At 35.8% G+C, this 25,467-nt stretch overlaps 1 protein-coding gene across 27 annotated transcripts in view; it reads left to right on the top strand.

Moving 5' to 3' along the window:
• Positions 1-25,467, top strand: part of rims2a (regulating synaptic membrane exocytosis 2a) — a 200,943-nt gene that overhangs the window by 17,318 nt on the left and 158,158 nt on the right. For 21 of the 27 annotated variants that reach the window (XM_073872457.1, XM_073872441.1, XM_073872437.1 and 18 more), the window contains exons 3-6: positions 7,675-7,707; positions 11,019-11,123; positions 18,815-19,025; positions 20,889-20,900. In XM_073872457.1, coding sequence (XP_073728558.1) covers positions 7,675-7,707; positions 11,019-11,123; positions 18,815-19,025; positions 20,889-20,900 — 361 coding nt within the window. The remainder of the gene's footprint in view (positions 1-7,674; positions 7,708-11,018; positions 11,124-18,814; positions 19,026-20,888; positions 20,901-25,467) is intronic. The other 6 variants (XM_073872447.1, XM_073872462.1, XM_073872461.1 and 3 more) reach the window with 3 other exon arrangements.

Genomic DNA, 25,467 nt, shown 5'->3' with positions numbered 1-25,467 from the left:
TTCAACCACAACTTCTCGTCTTTTTTGCATAATGACATGGAAAGGTCACGTCTTACATATATGAAACGCACATTTGCCGACCATTTAAAAAAATAAACTGACACAAAAACATTAATTAGTAACAATTCACATACAACAACGTCGGAGCGGTCCTCTTTTTCCACACTTTTAAACACTGGGGCGGAGTTTCGTATATGTCATCCGTGACCTCTTGACGTGATGAAATATTACGCAAGGTCGCACTGGCGCATCACAGGACCGGAGGAAGGTGAGAAGTTGTGGTTTAAAAGTGCATTTTTTTTATTTTTCTTTCCAAAATGACAATCGTTTCGCTAGATATGACCTGTATGCCTTGTTTGGGATCATTTAGAGTCCTTTGAAACTGCAATTTTAAACTGCATTATAACTGTTAAGTATTGGTGTCCATTAAAGTCCATTAAAATGAGAAAAATCCTGGAATGTTTTCCTCAAAAAACATAATTTCTTCTTGACTGAACAAAGAAAGACATCAACATTTTGGATGACATGGTGGTTACTAAATTAGCTGGATTTTTTTTAAGAAATGGACTAATCCTTTAATATCGGTGCATCTCCAATTTAAACATAAGCCAGACGTGAGATTTTCAGAAATCTGTGACCATGCTTAATAATGTCGTCCATTTTTCCGTTTCCATTTACATGCTCATCAGCTTGATTGTTTCAGCTTTAGGTTCGTGTTGCAACATCTGCTGACAGTTCCAAAAGAACATGCATTTTAAATGAACGAGGTGGAGGGTTTTAAATCTACCACTCAAAGGTGATCCCGGGTCTGTCGCGACCAATCACGGCCATCCGAGCCCAAATGAGATTGCTTTTGATCCAGATGCCACGGCGGAACCGATGACAGCTGGAATCAAGCGCTTCCCAGTGCTAATCCTCTTTCAAAGGGAAACATGTTCGGCAGTGGCCGTCCTGCTGAATGGTCTTAATGAACAGGTGTCTGCTGCTATAATGGTGCGCCATGAAACCGTGTGCTATTTTAGGCATCGCTGTGTGAGGACAAGCTTCAAATTTTGCTTACTTTTGGCCGTCGTGTTAGCATGCAGTCGAGCCGTACTGTGGCTCGGTCCCAAAGCCTAGAACCTAGTGAGTTTGAACGTCATGGGCACTATCCTGAAGTGTCGTTTTTTTTTTAGTACTTTGGTTGGTGCCATTATTAGACGATATCGAAGGCTATCCCAAAATAGCACTCCCCTACCTCTAACCATACCTGTAAAACTGTGTATTTATTCAGTGCAGTCAGATAGATGTAGGTCATGTTGACCTGGGTCTTTTTAGCCTGAAATAACTTCTGTGCTCAGGTCCTGTAGTGATGTGACACCTGTTATTTCCAATCACACATTCATAAAACTGAACCTGTAGCTCGCAAACATTGAGGGCCCTATTTTAACGATCTAAGTGTATTGTCTAAAGTGCACGGTCTTGCGTAGTCTATTTTAGTTTCCTCAAAATAGCAATGTGCCAGAGCACACCTCGTTTTCAGACCAAAACGCTCACATGGGCGCAAAATTGGGTGCAAATGCATTTGCTATTTAAAGCTGCAGTGTGTACATTTTAGCGGCATCTAGTAGTGAGACTGAGTTCTACGGCTCACCCCTCGCTTTTGAAACGCACAGAGAAGCTACGGTAGCTGCCACAGGACAAACATGTCATCATCGGAGACAACTTATCAAACAAAGAATGTCCGTTAAGGGCTTCTGTAGAAAAATGTCGGCACAAAATGGCGACTTCCATGTAAGGGGACCCACAGTGTATGTAGATAAAACGTCTCATTCTAAGGCAATAAACACATAGGGATCGCAAGTGTCTTTCGCTAGTTTCCACCCTGCGCAATTATAATTTTCACGTTTAGCGCCACGTTGTTTAAATAGCAAATGCATTTGCGCCCCCTTTTGCCCCCATGGCCGTTCTGGTCTGAAAACGAGGTATGTTCAGGCGCATTGGTGGCGCGTTGCTATTTTGAGGCAACTAAAATAGACTACGCCATTGACCAACAAAAACCTGGTCTAAAGTCTAAAGTCAATGGCGCAATATGTTTTTTGTTATTTAAAGAGCGCATTAGTAATATGCGCCTATAAACAGGAGGATAACGCGGGTTTGCTTCTCACATAGTACATGAATGCGCAGCAGCACAAAAACGCTTTTAAATATGAAAGATTAAAGGATTGAATGTAAAAGATTATTATTGAGTGTCTTGGACATAAATGAGGATCGATTATGAGACGTTAGAAGGCGCAAAGAGCTGCTTCACCTGCAGCCTGGTAAGTAAATAATGCTTTGTTTTAAACAAATGCATCTGTTTTTAAATTTTTTTTTTTTTAATGCTACCTAATGGATTTTTTGTATATGATGACTCTGCACCTGTGGATATGGTGAGATGAGAAATATTTTTAAGTAATGCTTAAAAAATCTTGTGACGCTGTCCAAGTGCTGAAAGGAGAGCCGTTTGTAAATTCTTTATCTCTTGTTTGTTACAAATAAAGTATTTTTAGAGTACAAACCTTTTCTTACATACTTGTAAATTATTTTTTGATGATATTGGATAGCCATACATTTAAAGCAATTAAAAGTCTGCTTTTTTACTTCCATGACTAAAAGAAAAGATTTTTAAAGGTTTTAATAAAAAAATAACAAGTCAATACAAGTGAAAAACAACACAATTATTTAACATTAATCTTAAACTGGGGATCTTCTTTCTCCGCTTAGTTTTTCAGTTTATAAAGTCCGTCATCTAAATAGGGATTAGACATTAGAAGTGCCAGCGCAACAGGCTTTTAAAGGGGATGAGAGCTGAGACTCTCATTGGTTTATTGCACGTTATGTCCAAAATACTCCCATTACAATAGGACCAACCCTTTTCGACCATGCGCTCGGCGCACAAACCATTTTTCCCGTCGTTAAATTAACAAAAGTGGATTCGGACACGCCCATTTAGACGTTGCGCTGTGCGCTTTAGATAATGCGCTTAGATTGTTAAAATAGGGCCCATAATGGTTCATGCAACCTGATCTCGCGAATTTCCGTGGCATAGTCACGGAATTTTGTGCTAATTTTTCCGTGGCATTCTCACGGATCTCCGCATTTTTCCGTGGCCCTGCCACGGACTGTCTTTTTCCGTGGCATTCTCACGGATTGGTTGCTCAACTGCTTTTTCCTATTTTCTTGCAATTTTCGCTTCGGTTTAGGGTTAGATTTACATAAAATGACATCCCTACCCAAACCCAACTCTAACCCCAACGCCAGGCGACAATGGTTTAAAAATCAGAAAATATAAAAGAATAAATCAGAAAAAATTGTATAAACCAATACTTAAAGTTACATACTAACTCAAACACCAAATCTAACCCTAACCCTGACTATCCCACGGAACTTTGTGAGATCATGTTGGGTTCATTATGTAAGGTCTTTATACACCCTTAATAATATAGTTATGTATATTATATTGCATTTCTGTCAAGAGATTTTTCTGCACCTTTAAACAACTTGGCACCAAACGTGAAAATGATCATTGCGGCGGGTTGAAACTAGCAAAAGACACTTGAGTCGCGCATTGCGTTGCATTGCGCCAGGTGTATGATAGAGCCCTAAAGGTTGCCTACTAATTGAAATAAAACTCAGCAATCGATACTTTATTTATCCATGGAGTGTAACCGGTCCTACTTGCATCCGCCCTGAGTGGGACTCGAAATGGCGTGAAGAAGTCATACATGTTGGATTACAGTGTTAGAAAGCAATAAGAATCATGATCTAGACATCAGGTTTAAAATAACCCCTAAATTGTTTTGGGAGAGTGTGGGCACTGCCCGCCCTACTGACCAGCACAGACTGACACACTGTCAGCTGAAATTATACAGTAATTATGTCCTTATGCGGGGATTCAGCTCTGTTATGTAACAGGACTTTCCTTCTCTGTTCACCGCTGACACGCTCGCTCAGTAATGTGAGGTCACGGATGTGTACAAACACTATGTATTTACTTAAAAATTTAAGTTTGACGTCACAAATGTTCTATCAGAAGTAAACAATAGACAAAACTAATATACACTCATGATGTGCAAAAAATCACGATCCTAGGCTTTATCTCCATACTGTCATCCTTGACTTGGTGTTTAGTATTAACATGCTTCAGGTGAACATATGTGTTGTTGCGTTGTGATGTTTTCATATAAAATGAACTCTCTATTTCTGTAGAGATGAAGGTGCATTGGGTTCCTCATGACATGACCCATTAAACCGCAGTGTTCTGATCATCAAAGCTTAGCTCGGGGTCATGGTGGTCTGAGGTTATGTTTTATCTTTCATATGCATCACCTGATGTGATGTCACATCCCAGTGTTTCCACTGCGCAGAGGTTACCATGACAACCTGACACAGCATCACGCTGGCCCGATAACATGGACACAATCAGTGCTGTTGAACACGTAAGCCGGTTTCGTACGCGTGTCATCTTATTCTGGTAAACCTTGAGAGAAATATCTCTGGTAAAAGCGTTGTTGGCAAGCAGTGTAAGCCATTCTGCTAACCTCTGCCAGTCTATGCTGAATTATTTTGTCCAAAAATGAGTTGATGAGGAGTGAAGGTTGCACTTTAGTATATGGGTACACTTGGGGACTTGGGGTCTGTATACACCTCATTTTATTGTTATGCTTGGAGACTTGCTAATATTGACAGTAGGGTTTGCATAAATCCTGAGATATATCTGTGCATGGTTTAAGTAGTATTTGAAGATTTTGACATTCGTTAACAATTAAGGTTACATTTTACTTGTTTATTGTAATTTTGTTTTGCCAAAAAGTTAGTTTTAGAGGTGTCGACTTTACGTTTGATGCCATGACACAGAGTCTGAGGTTTTATATTAAAACATTTTTGACCATTAGAGGGCAGTGTCATTCTGGTTTAACAAAAGTGTTTTTTGAGATATTAAATGGATAGTTCGCTCAAAAATGAATATTCTGTCATCATTTACTCTTATGTTGTGTTACAAACCTGTATTAACCTATCAGAAGCCCCATTGACTTTCATAGCATTCTTTTTATTCTACTATGAAAGTCAATGGGGCTTCTGATCGGTTTGCTTACAAACATTCCTCAAAATATCTTCCTTTGTGTTCATTAGAAAAAATAAATTAATACAGGTTTGTAACAAAATGAGAGTGAGTAAATGATAACAGAATTTTCGTTTTTTGGGTGAACTACCCCAGCAAGCAATTTTGGCTAAAACAAGGCAAAATTTTTAGACATCTAACCAAAACCCAAAAATGGACTAAAATGGCAAACACCTTGAACAGCTGTTGACTTTGCTTTCATGATGTAATATAGTACATCTCTAAAGTATTTAGGTGATAACGGCATAAAATGGCACATATTCATGGCTATTTAGGGTAGAATTGGGTTTCTCATAGCTCAGTGCTTCTCAATTATTTTTTGTCATGCCCCCCCTAGGAAGAGGTAAACATTTCGCCCCCCCAACTCTCCGCCGTGACTGTAAATAGTATAATTTGTCTATAAAATTACACATCTGCAAAACATTGTATCCTTATTAACATTGAGAAAAAGAAAACACAAAAAAAAGAAATATCTATCAACTTACAACAAAGAATAACTATTAACATTGTTTTTTAGTCTGTAACAGAAAAGACTTAAAATGCATCAATTTGCCTGAAATAAAAAATCTATTCTTATTTAAAGTATAATATTTTTTGACCATTTGATACTGAAAAATTACATTAAAAATAATCAATAAATAAAAAAAAAAACACAAGCTGCTTATCAGCGTGATTGGGGTGTAATGTCTTTAAGTGATGATGCAAAAAAAATCACTTTCTGAAAAAGTATTTTCCCCAGGGTCTCGCGCGCCCCCCCTGGTGTCGCTTCGAGACCCCCCCCCTGGGGGTCCCGCCCCACTATTTGAGAAGCACTGTCATAGCTGGACTATAGTGCAACATGGATGTATAGCTTCAAAATGGATTTGTCCTCATAAACAGGTGCATAAAAAACATGAGCAGGGTGACACAAAACTCTCGTCCTAAAGGCAACACATGGGAATTTAGATTTTTAAGGGTTCATTATCCCACAAATAAAGATTTTGGATAGGAATAGACCCTAAGAGAAAAGACAGACAGTATGTTGTGGATGTGGTCAGCTAATGGGATGTCAGATGTGGAGGGGAAATGTGACCCTGCACCAAAAAAAAAAAAACAGTTGGGTCAATTTTTTAAAAATAAAAATGTATGCATCATTGACTTATGGTTTGTTTTGATAGGACAATATTTGTCTCAGAAACTTTTGAAAATCTGGATTCTGAGGGTGCAAAAAGTCTAAATGTTGAGAAAATCATCTTTAAAGTTATCCAAATGAAGTCCTTAGTAACACATATTAGTAATGATGAATACGTTTTTGATATATTTACAGTAGGAAATTTACAAAATATCTGATCATTTGACCCATACCCATGTATTGTTGGCTATTGCTTATATATATTAAGAGTTAGGTTCCAAAACGCAATAAATCCATTTTTGACTAATTTGGGTAAAAACGTGTTTTCTATACCAAGAAAGTGACAAGATGAAAACCACTATTTTTTGTTACAAACTTTCACAAAGCATCTTTAGATTATAAAAACATAAAACATTCACATACATCATTTGATTTTCAAAGATTTATTATAAAAACTGCAATAAATCCATGATTTTTTTTCAAAATGCTATAAATCTATTGAATCAACATGTGCATTCATCTTTGCCATGTTATATTCATTTAGTTGACTAGTGATATACACTGATAAAAAAATAAACATTAATGGCATTAATCAAAACACTTACTGTGTCATATTAAGAACACTGTCATTGCTGCTTTCATCTTTGGGCCGTCGTCACTGAACTTTTTTGACAGCAATCAGCTGTAAAATGTTTCGGTCCTGCTCGATTTGTTGACTTCGCTTAAAATAATGGAAAGATTTTTATAAGATCTCCTGGGGTCAATGTGTTAGCATGACAGATGCTTGATGCTGTCGGGAGAACAAGCAACAGCCGGCAGTTTTCCTTCGCCCGAGTGCCTCTCGTGTAAATAATTCGATTTTGATGGCTTACATTTCTTCCCCGTCACAGAAAACCACCACAGGTGTATCAATGCCATCAAAATTACTATTTTGTTTTTGTTTGTTTGTTGATGATCACAAAGTACAAAGTAGATGAGGAAAACTAGGATTCAGATTTTTTGTGGTCCACTCCAGGGTCACATATTTGTACATTTCCAGTTTGTTTTTCTGCTTATCACTTATTTTTACTAGTCCTTTAATTTATTAATTCCTTAAAGATTTTGTCTTTTTTAGATTTTCTGAATGGCAAGAGTTTGTTGCAGGACTGTCAGTTTGTTGACCAATGGCAGACTGATTAAATGTTTAGTGACTCAAACTTCATCTTAAGTCGTGCATGTCTTTACATTTTTGTGTATGTTTATTTAGTCGTATCATTCATATTTGTTTGCAAATTTGTTTTGATGTTTGTGTCGCCATGTTTTTAGATAAGATTTTCTTTTTTTATCTTAATTTTGATTGTGTTAGAATGAAGCTTTTGTTAATTTCTTTTCTGTTGTCATTGTGTTTTTCTCACTGGGTTTTGTTCATTTATTTCTTTAGGGTCAAAGAAGATGCAAAATCTCAGCCAGTCCAGTAAGTAACTTTTAATCAGACCCACACAGAATCTGCACTTTTTCTGCATTGGCTTTGGAGCAGATTTCTATTATATATTAATATGATCAAACTGTGGACACGAGACCACTGTTGAAATTCTCCAAAGTTTCCCTTGATTCCCTGTGGTGGGTCTGCTTTTAGCTAGAGATCTTGACTTCCCTCCGGCTCTTTACTGCCGTGTGCGTTTGTTGTGGCTTCTTCTGTGATTGGCGGCTGTTTGCCCCTCCTCTCTCTGGTGATTGGCTGCCTGCAGTGTGTCATGGCTTGGGCAGATTCCTACACGTGTATAGAAGCTCTCCTGCTTTTTTGCTTGATACTGCGAATGGATAGTGTGTTTCTCTCTGCCTCTTTATCTGTGGATACACAACCACAACTTAGGCTGATGGATGCAAAACTTGTGTCCTTTCTTAATCTGTCTCCTTTCTTCAGTTTTGCATACACTTTAAAAATGCTGGGGTATTTTCAACCCAGCGGTGCACTTTCAGAAAAAAGTAAAAAAGTTGTCACTGGGACAGTACCTTTTAAAAAGGTCCTAATATGTACCATTATTTTCAACCCAGCATTGGGTCAAAAAAGGGACGAGCCCAGCCTGCGCGGTTGTAATTTAATAAAAAATAAAATTACAAACCTTGCCTATGTATACTGTGTTAGACTTGATGACCCTTTTTGAGCCAATGCTGGGTTGAAAATAACCCAGCATTTTTTAATGTGTACCTTTGAGGTACCGATATGCACTTTTTAGGTTCAAATGTGTACTTTTTGAAAAGGTACTGCCCCAGTGACAACTTTCGTACGTTCTTGTGCCTTTTTATCTGAGATTCTGGGTCAAAAAGGGACAAATCCAGCATTTGGGTTTCATGAACCCAATAAATGTTTATATTTCATCCAACAATGGGTTAAAACAACACAGCATTGTATTTGGAGTGTGCACACTAAAATGCTGGGTTGTTTCAAACCATGGTTGGCTAAAATGTGGACAAAGCCAATCGCTGGTTTAAATTAACTTAGAAAATGTCCATGTTTGATTCAGCCATGGGTTAAAACAACCCAGCATTTTTAAGAATGTAGCCACGCTTCTTAACTCTGCATGAAATCTGATTCACTTTGCTGGTGACGTTCAGTTTCTTTGATGTAGATCATGGCACTAGACTTGTACGTGGGAAAATCGCATTCAAAAAATTGTACAGCAGTATCACGCGATAACTGGCTATATAGAGAACAATAAAGAAAATCGCTTAAAATATAGACCTTGTCACTAAAATTTGTGCTATCTGTGCTATAGTAAAAAGTATAGATTGTTTCACAAAATAAAAAAAATATTGACTGAAAATGTTATGTTTACACGACAACGTATTAAAAAAATGTTTTTGCATTGTTGAAAAATTTCACGTATACACGACAAACGCTATCAGAAAGGTTTGTGTTTACACGGATCCGCGAACGCGACTAAAAACTCTGTATTACGTAATTTACGTGTGCCAGGCCAGTAGATGGCGATGTTAGATTGTAAAGCAACACTACATGCCTGCCCAAATACGCATTCTTTTACAGAGCAATAAATGCTAACAATCAAGACGACAAAAGCATCGAGCAGTTTTGTTTGTATGGACGATGATGTAGGTTTATTACTATTTAAGTGACCCTAGAATAAAAAACTGGAACATTTTCTAAACTTTATTGGAGAAGCAATAATAAACCAAAAATATTGCATATTAATAGTATGTGCTTTTGCTATGATTAGGGGGGATCGCAACGGTCAATTTGGCCACTCCAGTCATGCCTTCCAGAGCCAATCGCAAACCGGAATGACATTATCAGGGGAGGGACTCTATTACCATTCAAATAGCCATAGTACTTTACGACATTAAAATTTGTTCATTGCAAACATGGCGGCGCAGTGGGGCGACTACCTTAAAAGACTTAATAAATAAACTCAGTATCTGAAAGGGATCGTTCACCCAGAAATGAAAATTCTGTCATCATCATCCTCATGTTGTTTTAAACCTGTATGAATTTCTTTTTTCTGATGAACACAAAAGAAGAAATTTTGAGAAATTATGGTTAACACATAGCATATCGTGTCCACTGACTTCCATAGTAGAAAAATATTGTGAATGTATTGTGATAAATGATGAAGAAAATATTTTGATAAATGATGGAAAGCACACAGTTGACTGTACCCATTAAATTCCATCATATTTTTTATTCCTACTATGGAAGTCAATGGACACTATCTGCTGCGTGTTTACCATAATTTCTCAAAATATCTTCTTTTGTGTTCATCAGAAAAATTAATTCATACAGGTTTAAAACAACATGAGGATGAGTAAATGATGACAGAATTTAAATTTTTGGATGAACTATCCCTTAAAGGGGCAAAAACACAGTTTTGTATGCCGCCATTGTTGTTATACTCACGCATGCCAATTAAAATGTGCATGGTGACACTATTATCACAGATTCGTAGTTACACGGAGACGACAAGGCGTCATTCTCAAACTCTTGCACATTGAAACCCGTCAACACTGTTGTTGTGTAAATAAACATCCAAGCAGTGAAAAAGCTTTCCCAGTTTCAGTTGAAAATGTTGTTGTGTAAATTGCTCCTAGTTTATGTCTAGTTTATTTGCTACTAAGTGTCTCAATGGAAAACTTCTACTTAAAAGGAACAATGTGGGACTTTTAGCGGCATCTAGCGGTAAGACTATGAATTGCAACCAGTGGCTCAGTACACAACTCACCCCTCCCTTTGAAACTCATAGTGAAGCTACATTAGCAGCCATAGGAGAAACACGTCATCGTCTGACACAAAATGCGCCACTGTGGAAACATGGCGGTGCAAAATGGCGACTTCCATGTAAAGGGGACCTGCGGTGTATGTAGATAAAAACGGCTTATTCTAAGGTAATAATTTTTTTTTTTCCGTAAGGTCTTTATACACCACTGATAATATAGTTATGTATATTATATTAAATTTCTGTCCAGAGATTCTCCTAAAAGTCCCACATTGCACCTTTAAAAGCCAACATTCTGTGAGCCTGGTAACTTTGGTGTACACCAACATCTAAAAGTTGCAAAAATCCAGCCAATCAGATCAGAGCTTGCCAGATCCTTCTAGTCTGTACCTGTTTCTCTCTGTCTCTCTTTTCCTGTAGTTTTCGTAGTTCTTCATGTATGTTCTTCATGAATGTGGCTGCACTGATATCGGCCCGTGTGTCAGCTAGTGTGTTTATCTCGTTTCGTCACTTGATGGTCAGGATGTTGAGTTTCGCTGTCTGCTTGTTCATGCAGGTGGTTTCCCTTTAGTGGGTTCACTGATCTGGTTAATAATGTCCTCCAGCCCCAGACAAAGTCTCAAAACCAACCTCAAACAGACCCTTCAAAAGAACCAGAGACGTAAGTAAGAGTGAATGGATTTATGGTTGCCCTCAACCCTGAAACCGTTGAATTACCCAGACAAAACTTGAATTAAAGGATAATTCCGGTATTTAACACTTTGAGTCTCATTTCTGGTTTGTTTTGGATGAACTACAGTGATGGACACAGAAATTTTGACAATGGGTCGTGTCTTGAGTTTTTGATTCGTTTAGAAGCGTCTCTTGACTGCTTTAGAATGGAAGTCAATGGCCATGCACAAACATGTCATTAAAACAACACTTGACGTTCATTTTCGGAGCTGTGCTGCTCACTGAGTGGTTCATGGTGTTCGTTGATGATTAAAAACAAGTTGTGTAGCGAAATACAGTTTCTGTCGTGTTTTATTTGGCATTTTGTAAAATTCCATTGACTTCTCTTGGAAGACTGTTTGCTCGCTGATATATCACTCCGCCGCCGGGAAACAGAAAAGGGTCTGTTTGTTTTTACATGTGGTTGTAGTTTTTTCGCTCGGTTTCTCTCAGAAGAAATTTTTCCCATATTTGTAGGGCTGGACCAGAATATTCGAATATTTGTTCCGTGGGTTGACATTCGATTTTCAGTTTTGAGATTCGAATATATATATAAATATTTTACAGCGTTAATGCAGAGCTTTTGCCAAGCAGGAAGTGCGCTTCACGCTCCCGCTCTATAGGTGGCGCAGACAGACCAACATCCATAGCCAACAGCCACCAAACGGCACCAGTGTGGAAGAGATCGCCTTGAACGTAAAGCGCGCTTCCTGCTTTGGCATTTACGCTAATAGTGTTGTAAATAACGTTCAGTTTCTTGCAAAAACTGATTGATTTGCTTCACAAGATGTCAATATGTCACACGGAGTTATGGGGGATTACTGTTGTATTGGATATATATGCTTTAGCTCTTAAAGTGTGCGGATCTGTTGACTTGCATGACAGAGCACTGGGGTTTCTGCAAAATATCTTCTTTATTGTTCTGCCGATGAAAAAAACATATTGGATGGTGTAACTGTTATAAATAAACTTGATTTTGAAAGTATGCTACTGTTTTATTACAGTTTGTTGGACTTCGTTCATTCATGCTTCAGACTCAAATATAGAGCGGAAGTATATACGCGGTTGTGAGGTATCTGAAAAAATAGTTCCACTATAGCAAATAACACGGATTGAAATCATACATTGCGCCAATATATTTGTTTTTAATCATCAACGAACACCACGAAGCACTCGGTGAGTAGTACAGTTTTGAAAATGAACGTTAAGTGTTGTTTTAATGACATGTTTGTGCATGGCCATTGACTTCCATTCTGAAGCAGTCAAGAGACGCTTCTAAATGAGTCGAAAAGTCAAGACACGACCCATTGTCAAAATTTCTGTGTCCATCACTGTAGTTCATCCAAAACAAACCAGAAATGAGACTCAAAGTGTTAAATACCGGAATTATCCTTTAAGTGCGGAGCCATTTGTGTAGATAGACCTTATTTTCCAATACACTGAAACCTTGTATTAAAAAGTAAACAGCTCTTCTTGTTTATGCTCCTCTTAGATAAAATCCAATGGTGTTGAAAGGAGAAATTTTATCATTTTTGTACCAAAGCACTGTAAAAAATTCTTTCTGCACTTAAATTGTTAAAGGGGACATTTCACAAGACTTTTTTAAGATGTAAAATAAATCTTTGGTGTCCCCAGAGTACCTATGTGAAGTTTTAGCTCAAAATATCATATAGATAGATTTATTATAACATGTTAAAATTGTCACTTTTCAGGTGTGAGCAAAAATGTGCCATTTTAAATGCAAATGAGCTGATCTCTGCACTAAATGGCAGTGCTGTGGTTGGATAGAGATTAAGGGGCAGTATTATCCCCTTCTTACATCACAAGGGGAGCCAAATTTCAATGACCTATTTTTTTCACATGCTTGCAGAGAATGGTTTACCAAAACTAAGTTACTGAGTTGTTCTCTTTCACATTTTCTAGATTAATAAAAACGTTGCGGACCCAGTTATAGCACTTAAATATGAAAAAAGTCAGATTTTCATGCTATGTCTTCTTTACGTTTAATCAACTTGAATTTACAGTTTATTTCAACTTTTTTGACTAGTGAGGAGTTGCTATTATAAAAATAAAGTTAAATGACCCTCAGTTATTTCAACTTTATTTTAATTTTATAATTTATTATAATAATTTATATAAACTCCTCACTAGTAAAGAAAGTTTAAATTAATTTTAAATCAGTGCTTCTCAATTATTTTCTCTCACGACCCCCCCTAGGAAGAAGTAAACATTTTGCGCCCCCCCAACTCTCCGGCGCGACTGTAAATAGTATAATTTGTCTATAAAATTACACATCTGCAAAACATTGTATTCTTATTAACATTAAAGAAAACACAAAAAAAGAAATATCAATCAACTAACAACAAAGAATAACTTTATTAACATTGTTTTTTAGTCTGTAACAGAAAAGACTAAAAATGCATCAATTTGTCTGAAATAAAAAAATCAATTCTTATTTACAGTATATTTTTTGACCATTTAATACTGAAAAATTAAATTAAATATAATCAATTAATCAATAAATAATAATAAAAAACGCAAGCGGCTTATCAGTGTGTTTGGGGTGTAATGTCTTTAAGTGACGGTGCAAAAAAAAATCACTTCCTGAAAAGTATTTTCCCCGGGGTCTCGCGCGCCCCCCTGGTGTCGCTTCGAGCCCCCCCTGGGGGTCCCGCCCCACTATTTGAGAAGCACTGTTTTAAATTCAGATTAATTAAAGTAAAAAAATTAAGTGCAACAAGGATTTTTAAAGTGTGAAAATAAGACATTTGCATTTAGTCAATATTAAAATACTTAATTTCATTCATTATTTAAAGTATAATAGTTTAATGTAATAATGTTTCTATTGGACATGTCATATATACAGATTAAAATTGTTGGCCTTAAAAAATGGCGAGAACAAAAATGTACCTTAAAACTTATTGAAAATAGCAAATAATGGACATGATATGCCTGGGTTTTATAATACATGAGAAGTAATGTGTAGTTGTTCAGATGGCTGTGGTGTTACTTATTAAAGGAGTCTGTATCAATGTTATGGCTCATGTTTCTTTGACGTCTCTCTAACTGCCGCGTGTCAGATGAGACATTATATTATGGGTTATGCGTCTCCTGGCCGATGGGCCGGAGGTGAGGTGTACTGTGGTCTCCAGCTGTCTGTAATGCTATCTGAGCCTGTGCACCTGACCTGCCGGCTGCCAGACCTCTGGAGTTCCTCCAGCATTCACATCATCTACATATCAACTACCTGACAGATGTGTGCAGCGTTTCTATATGCTGCATACAGTATGGGATGAAAGTCACTAGTATTAAAGGAATAGGAAGAAATGATTCACTCATATCATCATGTTTTTATAAACCCTTTCTGTGAAATCCATGCTAAAATCTCATAAACTATGAGTTTAGGAGCATCAAAGTTGGATTGAGTTCACATTGATTTCAATCTTTGATATGGTCTTACTCGGTCAATATTAAAGGGATAGTTTACCCAAAAATTTTAATTCTGTCATAATCCTCTCATCCTCATGTTGTTGTAAACTTTAAAAATTTTTTTTTTTTGATGAACACAAAATAAGATATTTTGATAATTGATGGTAAGCACACAGTTTTCCATAGTAGGAAAACAAATATTATGGACATATTTTGATAAATGATAAAGAAGATATTTTGTTATATGATGGTACGCATACCATATTTGTTTTTCCTACTATGGTAGTCAATGGTTACAATTGGGTCATTCTACAGAAAAGGTGGAATTCGGGTGTTGGAAATTTGCTTAAAAGAACTTCTTTCAACATACCCAAAACGTCTTTAATAGTATTAATTAACTTGTCAAATCTATGAATCCGCAAAACGGGGAGCTTAATCTATTTTTCACTTTTTAATACATTTAAAAAAAGAATCCATGAGACCTTTATTTGTCATTGGTGTTACCTGTGATTTAAACAACATTAATGTTGATACTAAATATTTTTTTCTAATTACAGCTTGTGTATTTAGTTAAAGGTTGAGTAGAGGAATTATAACAGCAAGAAATATAATTGATTATTAATATTTGTTTAATTAAATTCTTCATCTTTACCCAGCATTGTATGAAATTATTTGATTCTCAGTTTGACTTTTTTCTTTAAAACCAACAAAAACAAAAATATTCAACCAAAAAGGCTTTGATGCAAAAACTGAAATATCAACAATGTCTTACATCCCATATTATCAACAAAATATTACTAGAAAGTACAAGAAAATACATTCATAACACCAAAACTTGGTTTAACACCAATGACACAATGTAACACCAATGACAAAATGAGAATATAATAAAAGATAATGAATATGATAAAACTTGTAAACTTTCATAAAATATTCCATCTTGTTTTGTTTGTATGCTTTTATGTTGGTCAGTTAAAGGAATAATGCTTAGGAAGAACTCATTAGAGAAGTAACACTAATGACGGTAACACCAATGATGGTAACACCAATGACAATTTAAAGAAAAAAACTAATATTTTAACAAAATGGCTGCCATTAACCATGTGCCATTTCATCAGAGATGTAACAATCACATACGTATTCAGTATAATGTATTTTTATGTAAAGATCTTAACACTCCCAGCTATAAAAAAAGGGTAACACTAATGACATCCAAAAAATCTTATCTCAAAATTCTTAGATATATCATGATATTTTAGACAAATAAGGTAAGACATCTCAAAAACCTTTTGCCTTCTTCCACTGCACTTCTTTTACTGACCTCTTGCCCCAAGAAAAACTTCAAAGAGCTGATGCATTGTTTCAAAATAAAAGTGCTTTGGGTAGGGTAACACCAATGACATAAATTTGGGGGACAAAGGTTTATTTGATATTATTCATATTAATAGTGTATTTTTTTCAATTTCAGTGTTGCAGTAAATTCATACAGGGTAAAAGGTAAATGTAAATTAGATTTGTTTTATAAAAACATGGTTTTAAATAATAAGTACACAGTTCAACTTCCATGTATGATCGAAGGGACAGGGCAATTTTCCGGGCCAGACATTTAAAAAAGAATGTTTAAAAAAAAAGGAATATTATTATTAAATAAATAAACTCTCTCATCATTTTAAGGACAGTCTATATTTATTAAATATTTATCATTATGGGGTTATTGGGTCAAATTAAATGATTAAGGGGTCTGCAAAAGCAAGGGACAAGCATTTCCACCTTTTTTGTAGAATGACCCAATTAGCTGTGTGCTTACCATCATTTATCAAAATATCTTCTTTTGTGTTCATCAAAATTTTCATTTTTGCGTGAACTATCCCTTTAAAGATATCAAGGTTATATATATTCACAGAATGTTCACAAAAAATGACTTTATAGCTTGATTTTCACAGACAGGATCACAATTGTTTCAGGATATTTGCTTGGAGTTTTAAGATTAAAAAAAGAGAGATAAAAATGTAGTCCATAAAAGTAGCTATTTTACAGCTCTTTTTTTAAAGGGAATAGGGTCATCGGATTTAAAAATGAATGAATAATGACTGAATAAAATCAAATTTAAGTGAGCTGTCCCTTAAAAAATAGTATTCTGCTTGTCACATTTGAAAGACTACATTTACATTCATGCATTTGGTAGATGTTTTTATCCAAAGTGCTATACTTTTCTATGTGCGTTACCTAAGAGTCGAACCCACAACCTTTGCCCTGCTGATGCAATGTTCTACCAGATGAGCTACAGAAACATTGAGCTACATAGACAGACTAAAACCGAATGTAACTTTTTGCAAAATGATATCTTAGAGGGGTGCAGGGTCAGACAGTGAGCGGTACTGTATATCCACATGTGCTGGGGTTAGGAGTTCAGAGGTCAAAAGGGCCTTTGTAAGCAGACCTGCTGACTGTTGTGACTCGATCCTGGAGAGGTGAAAGGTCACTGACTTGAACAGAAATCATGTCTGGTAGAGAGAAGTAGGAGTGCTTGCATTTCATTGGTGTGTGGGTCCGAGTGAGCAAACCTGGGGTGAAAGTTTAACTGTCTTTGATTTTGGGGAGGTGGTCTGGTGAATTCTGGTTAACCCCTTCTGTGGCTATGGTTGATTGACAGGACATACAAAATGTATGTGCATCATGCAGGCATACAGCTAGCGTTTCAGGGTCTGTCCCAAGCCTTTGACCTCCACCATTCTCAATTTAATGAGAAACTACTGTACATCAATACTCTTGATATGAGATTATGTTATAGATCTATAAAAGTTTTGAAAGCATCCTCAAACTGATCTGGTATCTTGAGGTTATATTTAACAAAAATCTAAATATCAGTTGTTATGTGTTATTCGTGTTTGCATAACGTTTTTTTACTCTAAAACAGGGGTCTCCAACTTTTTTGTGAGCAAGGGCTACCACAATGGATAAAACAATCTGGAGGGCTACTTTTTGATATAGTCTACTCAAAACTTTGTTTTACTTGTTCACTGCAAAAAATTATTTTAAGAAAAAAATTCTTAGTATTTTTGTCTTGTTTTCAGTAAAAATATCAAATAATTCTTAAATTAAGATGCTTTTTCTTGGTGAGCGAAGCGACCCAAGAAAATAGGTCTAGTTTATTTAAATATCAAATTTAAGTGATTTTGTGCATAAAATAAGCGGAAAAAATCTGCCAATGGGGTAAGCAAATTTTTCTTATATTTTTTTTTTATTTAGTGTTTAAGAAAAATTTTTACGTTTTTTTTTTTTTTTTTTTTTGCTTACCCCATTGGCAGATTTTTCTTGCTTGTTTTTTTTGCACAAAATCACTTAAATTTTATTTTTTTGGTCTAAAAACTAGACCTATTTTCTCAGGTAGTTTTGCTCATCAAGAAAAAGCATCTTAATTTAAGAATTTTTTGATATTTTTTACTAAAAATAAGACAAAAATACTAAGAAAATATTTTCTTGAAACTATTTTTTTGCAGTGTTGATTTTATTTTATTTGATTTTACGTGTTGATATGTTTTAGTATTGTTTAAAATGTTAACATATGTAAACAAAGCAAAGCTATAAAAAATATGTAAGAAATAAATATTACAATTGAGACTATTAATAGAATCTGCTTTGGCGGGCACCTCACAGGTACCCGCGGGCACCACGTTGGAGACCCCTCCTCTAAAATATGCTTTTATTGTAATTTTGTAAAAAAATCTGTACATATCGGTACCAGATGTTTACATATCTGTACATATAGCCTACTGCCCCAGTGACAGCTATGGGTCATTTTAGTGAAAATTTTCACTATTTTTTTATGATAGTGTAGTGCACATTAGTGTGTCAATTTAAAGATAAAGTTGCTTTTTAAATCATATTTTAAAATGCTGCTATTTTCAAATCAATGTTTGTAATTTTAACATGTATTATAGTAGTATTTTCTGCAAAAATTTTACCTCTTGATTAGTGATATCCTTCGGAAACTTAAGAGACTTAACAGGTTGGAAATTGAAAATAAGGATACAGAACATTTAAATTGAAACAGTATTCACAATATAACATGTTTTGGGTTTTGTATCATTATAAAATGTGTAGTCAACTTATATCAGTCAATGGCATTCATTTTGGTACAGACTACAGGTTCATTGACACCAAATGTTTAAACTTGCTGTGTTCTGATTGGCCGCGTTCTATCCCCTGCAGGAAACTGCACCAGCAATTTGAGAGTTATAAGGAGCAGGTGAAGAAGATGGGAGAGGAATCACAGGCCAGCCAGGAACAGAAGGGCGACGCCCCCACCTGCGGAATCTGCCATAAAACCAAGTTTGCCGACGGCTGTGGCCACCTCTGTTCTTATTGCCAAACCAAGTTCTGTGCACGGTGTGGAGGAAGAGTTGCACTACGCTCGAACAAGGTACAGACAAACGGCCCAAATATTGCATGCATGTTCCAAGAAAAAAGGTTTCCTGCAAGCACTGATGGTAGACAGACACGGGTGATTCATGTGCTTTAATGCAAAAAATATTAGCACATACTTTTCTGTTTACTAAATGCTGTTTACTGTTTACTAAATGCTACACAGTATATACTATACTATATATAAGATACACCATAAAATGCTGGGTTATTGTCAACTCACACTGCAAAAAATTACTTTCTTAGTATTTTTGTCTTGTTTTCTTGTTTTTGTCTTGTTTTCTTTTTAGTCAGATATTTCAGTACAAATATCAAAAAAATCTTGAATGAAGATGTGTTTTCTTGATGAGCAAAATAAGTCTAGTTTGTAGATAAAAAAATATACAATTTAGGTGAATTTGTGCTTAAAACAAGTAAAGCAAAAATCTGCCAGTAAGTTAAGCAAATTTTTCTTGAATTTAAAGAATTTTAATTGAAATTAAATGTTTAAGAAAAAATAATTTTTTACTTACCCCATTGGCAGATTTCTTTAGCTTGTTTTAAGCACAAATTCACTTCAAATGTATGTTTTTTTTTGTCTAAATACTTGTTTTCTTAGGTAATTTTACTCATCAAGAAAAGGCTTCTTAATCAGGATAAATGTTTTGATATTTGTACTGAAAACAAGACAAAAATATTGAGTAAGAAAGTCATTTTTGCAGTTCAGCGTTGGGTCAAAAAGAAACAAACCCAGCAGTTTGGTCAAATAAACCTAGAAAATGTTTATATTTGACCAAACAATGGGTTGAAACAACCCAGCACACTGCAAAAAAAAAAAGATTTTCAAGAAAAAAAAATCAGTCTTAAATTAAGATGCTTTTTCTTGATGAGCAAAATGACCCACGAAAATAAGTCTAGTTTTAACACCAAAAATATTCAATTTAAGTGATTTTGTGCATAAAACAAGCAAAATAAATCAGCCAATGGGGTAAGAACATTTTTCTTAAACACTAAATTCAAGAAAAATGTTCTTACCCCATTGGCTGATTTATTTTGCTTGTTTTATGCACAAAATCACTTACATTTGATGTTTTTGGTCTAATAACTAGACTTGTTTTCTTGGGTTGTTTTGCTCATCAAGAAAAGGCATCTTAATTTAAGAATTTTTTTAATGTTTTTCCTGAAAACAAGACAAAAATACTAAGAATTTTTTTTCTTGAAAATCATTTTTTTGCAGTGCAAATGTTAAATTACAACCCAGGGGGTTAAGTTTGCCCTTTTTGACCCAATGCTGGGTACAATAAAATTTTGCCTCGCATCTCTTTTTCAAACATACAATTGCAAGGAAGTTGTCACAGTTATTTGCTTTTTGTGAAGTCAAATAAAGTCATCTATAATACAAATTACATTGCGAAATCGAAAAATAAATCATAGTTAGTAAGGAGACAGTTTTGAATGTTGATTTTGTATTTGTAACCCAAAAAGTTATGGATTGCAGTTTGAAAAGTATGTGAAGCCATATTTTAATATTTTAACTACGACTAACAAAATTTCAAAAAGAAATTCTTTACTTTATAGCACATTTGTGCAGTTACCAAAGTAGCCACACGAGGGCGGTACTCCCTCTGTTTTCATCGCAACAGCGTCTTGGCCCGGGGCTATGGATGTATCAGCCCAGGAACAGCTTATCTAATCCCTTGATGTTTCTTCCCCATTGCAGTTCTGTTGCTTTTAACTTTGCTCAAAGTTATAAGCTATGATGTGATTGGCTGCAGTAGTACATGACCGTCTCTTTAAATGTGTGTCTCACAGTTGTTCTGTGGTCTTCTTTTCTGTTCTTGTCTTTCTCTCTTGCTTTTCGTCCCCTGTGGAATTGCAACAGGAGGATAAAATGGTTAGCATAATTTTTCTTGTTTATGCTTTGATATTTAGGTGCATCTTGTCCTGAGATGTTTACACATCAAAGGTGTTGTAGATGATTTTTACTACCATGATAAAAAAAATAAATATTATTGCAAATATTTTATTTTAAACAAAACAAAATTTGTTCGAAATTAAACAATTTCTGTGCATTCAATTCATATTTTATTTCTAAAGAAAAAATTGTTTCACAATATTTTAATATAAAAATGACATTTATTGTTTTGTTTTTTATAAACACAATACCATTTTCTTTTTTTTACTTTATTCACAGTTTTTGCATTTATTTTAGTTGTTTCATTTAAAATATATATTTTTGTACATTGTAGAAAAATGGCAGAAATCGCTTAAAACACCTTTAAAGGGATAGTTCCCCCAAAAATGAAAATTTTGTCATCATTTACTCACTCTAATGTTGTTACAACCCTGTTTAAATTTCTTTGTTCTGATCAACACGAAAAATCTATTTTTTTAAGGAATGTTCGTAAGCCTCATTCACTTCCATAAAAATTTTTTTTCCCACTATGTAATTCAATAGGGCTCATGATCGTTTTGTTTACAAACATTGCTCAAAATATCTACCTTCGTGTTCATCAGAACAAAGACATTTTTTAGTGAACTATCCCTTTAAGGAACCAAGTCAATCCAAATGTAGTCTTACAAGTTTATAGACAAAATTAATCTTAAAGATATTTTTAAGGTTTATTCTATATATTTAAATACATTTACTATACTCCGTAACAAATTTATAATAGAAATGATATATTGATTTGGTTCATGCCAGAACCTATAAACGTAAAACCCAAATGACATCTCTTTAATGTCTTAAATGTTTAAGATGTGTGTGCAGGGGTGTCACTATAATTCAGGAGGTAATTCAGGGCCGGTGTGTTATAGATAACACTACAGTTGAACTTACTGCATCACCATCTGTTCTCAAAGGAACCTGAGACCTCTTCTATTGTCCTTCTGGACAAAGAGCTGCTCTGTCACACACCCTGCACTGAGACACGACAGTTTTACTACACTGCACTCATGCAGCCAAAATAACACATGAACACATGTCATATAACTAAAATAACACAAAACATCACACACGCACACTCAGAAAAACACAAAAAAGGCTCATAGACATTCATGTAGCCAAAATAAGTAATTGACGACGGGCCGTTGAATTATTTGAAAATAATGCACGCCCAAGGCGGTAATGCTGCACGACGCGAAGTGGTATACCATGATATACCACGGTTACCACAGACATTGCTCTGGACGTCATGTAAGGAATAATTGACGACGGGTCTTGAATTATAAGAAAATAATGCACACCCAAGGTGGTAATGCAGCACGACGCGAAGTGTGTGCATTATTTTCAAATAATTATTCCGCTTATACCACGGTTCCACAAACATTGCTCTGGTGTCTGTTTATAAGACCGTTGACAAGTTAGGTGTGCGGTTTACAAAAAAATAATCAATGCCCATGGAACATTTCTTAACCAATCAGAATAAAGCATTCAACTGCCCCGTGGTATAACACAAAATAATTCACACATATGCATGATTATAGACCGTTTCAGCAGTAACAACATAAACAAGCGGCTGCACGTAGCTTCCGGTAAACTCCGCTAAGAATAAATAACAACAAAGTTCTTTAAACGTAGTTTATTTATATAACAAGCAAAAAAACAACACATAGATTACCTAGGAAACCAAAACATTTGTTATTTTCGACGAGGCATTTGTTCAAGAGATCAGCTTAGCAACTAGTCAGAGCCTTAAAAAAACGAAACCGGAAGTAAGGTTCGGAACCAGACGTGTATCACGTGCTTCCAATGAAACCGTCTATACAGCCAAAAAAACACAAAATAACACACAGATATACATACATGCACATATACGCTCAGAAACAAGTACTTATCTAAGTGTCTCTCAGACGTTTCTCTTAAAACTAAGATGCTAATTTGGAGTTTTGCTCTTTTAGGGACTTTTGACAAATTTGCTTATATCAAGATCTCTGACTTTTGATTGTAGACATTCTTGTAGTTGTAAAACTCAGTTAAAAAAGACATGTGTGAGATTAAGACCTAATCCCGTTTCTCTGTTTTACGCCTTACCCCACCCCTTAGTTTTGCACATTCACGTGAGAGTAAGGGCTATCCCAATTGGTCCTTACGCCACATTCAGACAGCCAGCGACCAGCAGTAGCAAAGCACCGCGATCTCATTCATTTCAATGGAAACCGGGCGACTTCCGGCGGCACAAGCAAAAGTGACTGTTGGCGACCGTATGGGCGTGTCCAGCGACGCGAGAAAGTTAAGAAAAGTTAAACTTTATGCAAATTTCGGGAGCGACTACCAATGAGAACGAAGCAGTGGAGTTCACGTCATCCTTCTTTCGTAAGTTACTGCCGTGGATCGTACTCATTTGTTTATGACAAGCAGATTTAGAAACGCCTCATTGAAAGAGACGGCGACACTCATCGCTGACTGTCTGAATGCGGCGTTACTCTCACGTGAACGTGCAAAACTAAGAGGCAGGGGTAAGGGGTAAGACAGACAAATAGGACTGGGCCTAAATGTGTCCTTTTCTTTGGAAAGGAATCTGAGAAGCGGGAGACTTCATTTGGTCTACATTTAATCTTATTTAAACACTAAAGAGATCTCGGTCGTTCTCAACTGTTCAATGTTTTTTTCTAGAAGAATTTTTCTATTTGTGTCTTGTTTGTGTCCATTTAAGGCAAATCAGTTCACTCACTGATTTGTCATTTAATGGTTTGTCTGGTTGTAGTTTGCAGTGATGAGGATATGTGTTATGTTTGTGTCTGGCTGCTTAGTGTATTGTTTGCTTTAATTGTCTGGTCTCTCTGTTGTATCTCGCAAGTTGTAGAGCTTTTATCCGGATGCAGTGCTAAAGATAGAATTGCTGGATGCTTCTCAGTGTCTGGTTTCTATGTCTTCTCTCTGTGGTTTACACGATTAGGGTTTAAAGAGACTCAGCACTTATTAAGATGCTAACCTCTCTGACCCATGCTATAAAATATGGGGTTAAAATGTAAAGATAATACAGTGGGGAAAATAAGTATTTGACACATCAGCATTTTTATCAGTTTTATCATGTGTTCAATACTTATTCCCTGTGTCATTTCATTTTATTTATTATGACTCAACTTGTATACTTAAATGTTCTGATTTCTTCGTATGAATTTAATATTTGGCTTAATAGCTACATATGGTGGAACCCTTTCAAAAACTACACTTTTGCACCTAAAGCGATCATATTAGTACATCAGAAGTATATATTTGTACCAAATGTATGCATATCTGTACCTAAATGGTACATATTAGGGCCTTTTTAAAGGGCACTGTCCTAGTGACAGCTTGGGACCATTTTTTCTGAAAACATTCAGCTGGTCATGTGATCAACAGTTGGACCACCCTTGTGTAGAATTAAACAATCTCAATGGGGAGTGTAACCCATTTTAAAGAGTTTCATATTCAATTCTTTATGTGTAACATGTTTAAATTTCCCATCGTGTTTATTCAGTCAGTTTAAGAAAGCATTTAGACATTGCCTCATGTTTGTCACCAGAGCTCTCGTAGTGCTATCATATTCCAGTGTGTGATGTCCGACAGGTCCCCTTGCCGCACGGGACACCGCGAGCTGTAAATATTGATGCCGTCTCAGACAACAAGATCTCTTTCACCGCAACTCTTTGTGTTTGAGAAAGAGTATAAAATGCTGATGGAAAAGAAGAAAGCTTTTCACAGACACTAAAGCTTGCGTGTGTGTGCCAATAATACAGTAGCTGTCTGGTCTTTACTGTAAATTTTGCTAAACATTGTGGGATGACAGATCCATGTTAATGTTTGACATTTGGCGACTGAAATCTTGAGATGTATGATGTCATCACACCCCTATTATCTAGTCACCTAATTGTATCTTAGTCAAATGAGAGCTTTGTATGAGCTACAGAAATGTAAGTCATTATTCACTGACAATTTTCACAATAGTGCACTTCTGCAGGTATGACAACATACAGTATATAGTAGTTAGTGTTTTTATCTTCATCATTATAAATATGGGAGATTTTTGAGTAGCGTAAGAGAGTGAGAGAATGCTGTATGTGGATTATGAGTCAGATTCAGTCTTGTTGGAGCTGTGAGTTCACATGCGTTGGTAATGAGAGCCGTGTTAGTGATGCTTTGGTGACAAAAAACACGATTACGAGCTGCTCAGATCAGTCTGGCTCATCTTCTTGAACAAGCAGTTGCTTTTATTCCTCTCTTAATATTTTTTACGTACTGGCTTGCTCTGAATGTCTTTTTACCAAAACCTGAAACATAATTTTCACAACAGAAGAAGGGATTTGATTCTGAACTCCATCACACGGGATTTTGGCATAAAATAGACGTGGAGCTGTCCATGGTCCTGAAGTTTTGATTCCAGGTTTTGATTAATACTTTTTCTTTGTCGGACCTAACAATATTCATATCCAAGATGGGTAAGCTAGCTTTAATTGTGTTTTTGACATTGATTTGCTGC

This window comes from Misgurnus anguillicaudatus, chromosome 10, assembly GCF_027580225.2.
Source record: "Misgurnus anguillicaudatus chromosome 10, ASM2758022v2, whole genome shotgun sequence".
Taxonomy (NCBI): domain Eukaryota; kingdom Metazoa; phylum Chordata; class Actinopteri; order Cypriniformes; family Cobitidae; genus Misgurnus; species Misgurnus anguillicaudatus.
This window is presented reverse-complemented; position numbering and strand designations above follow the sequence as displayed.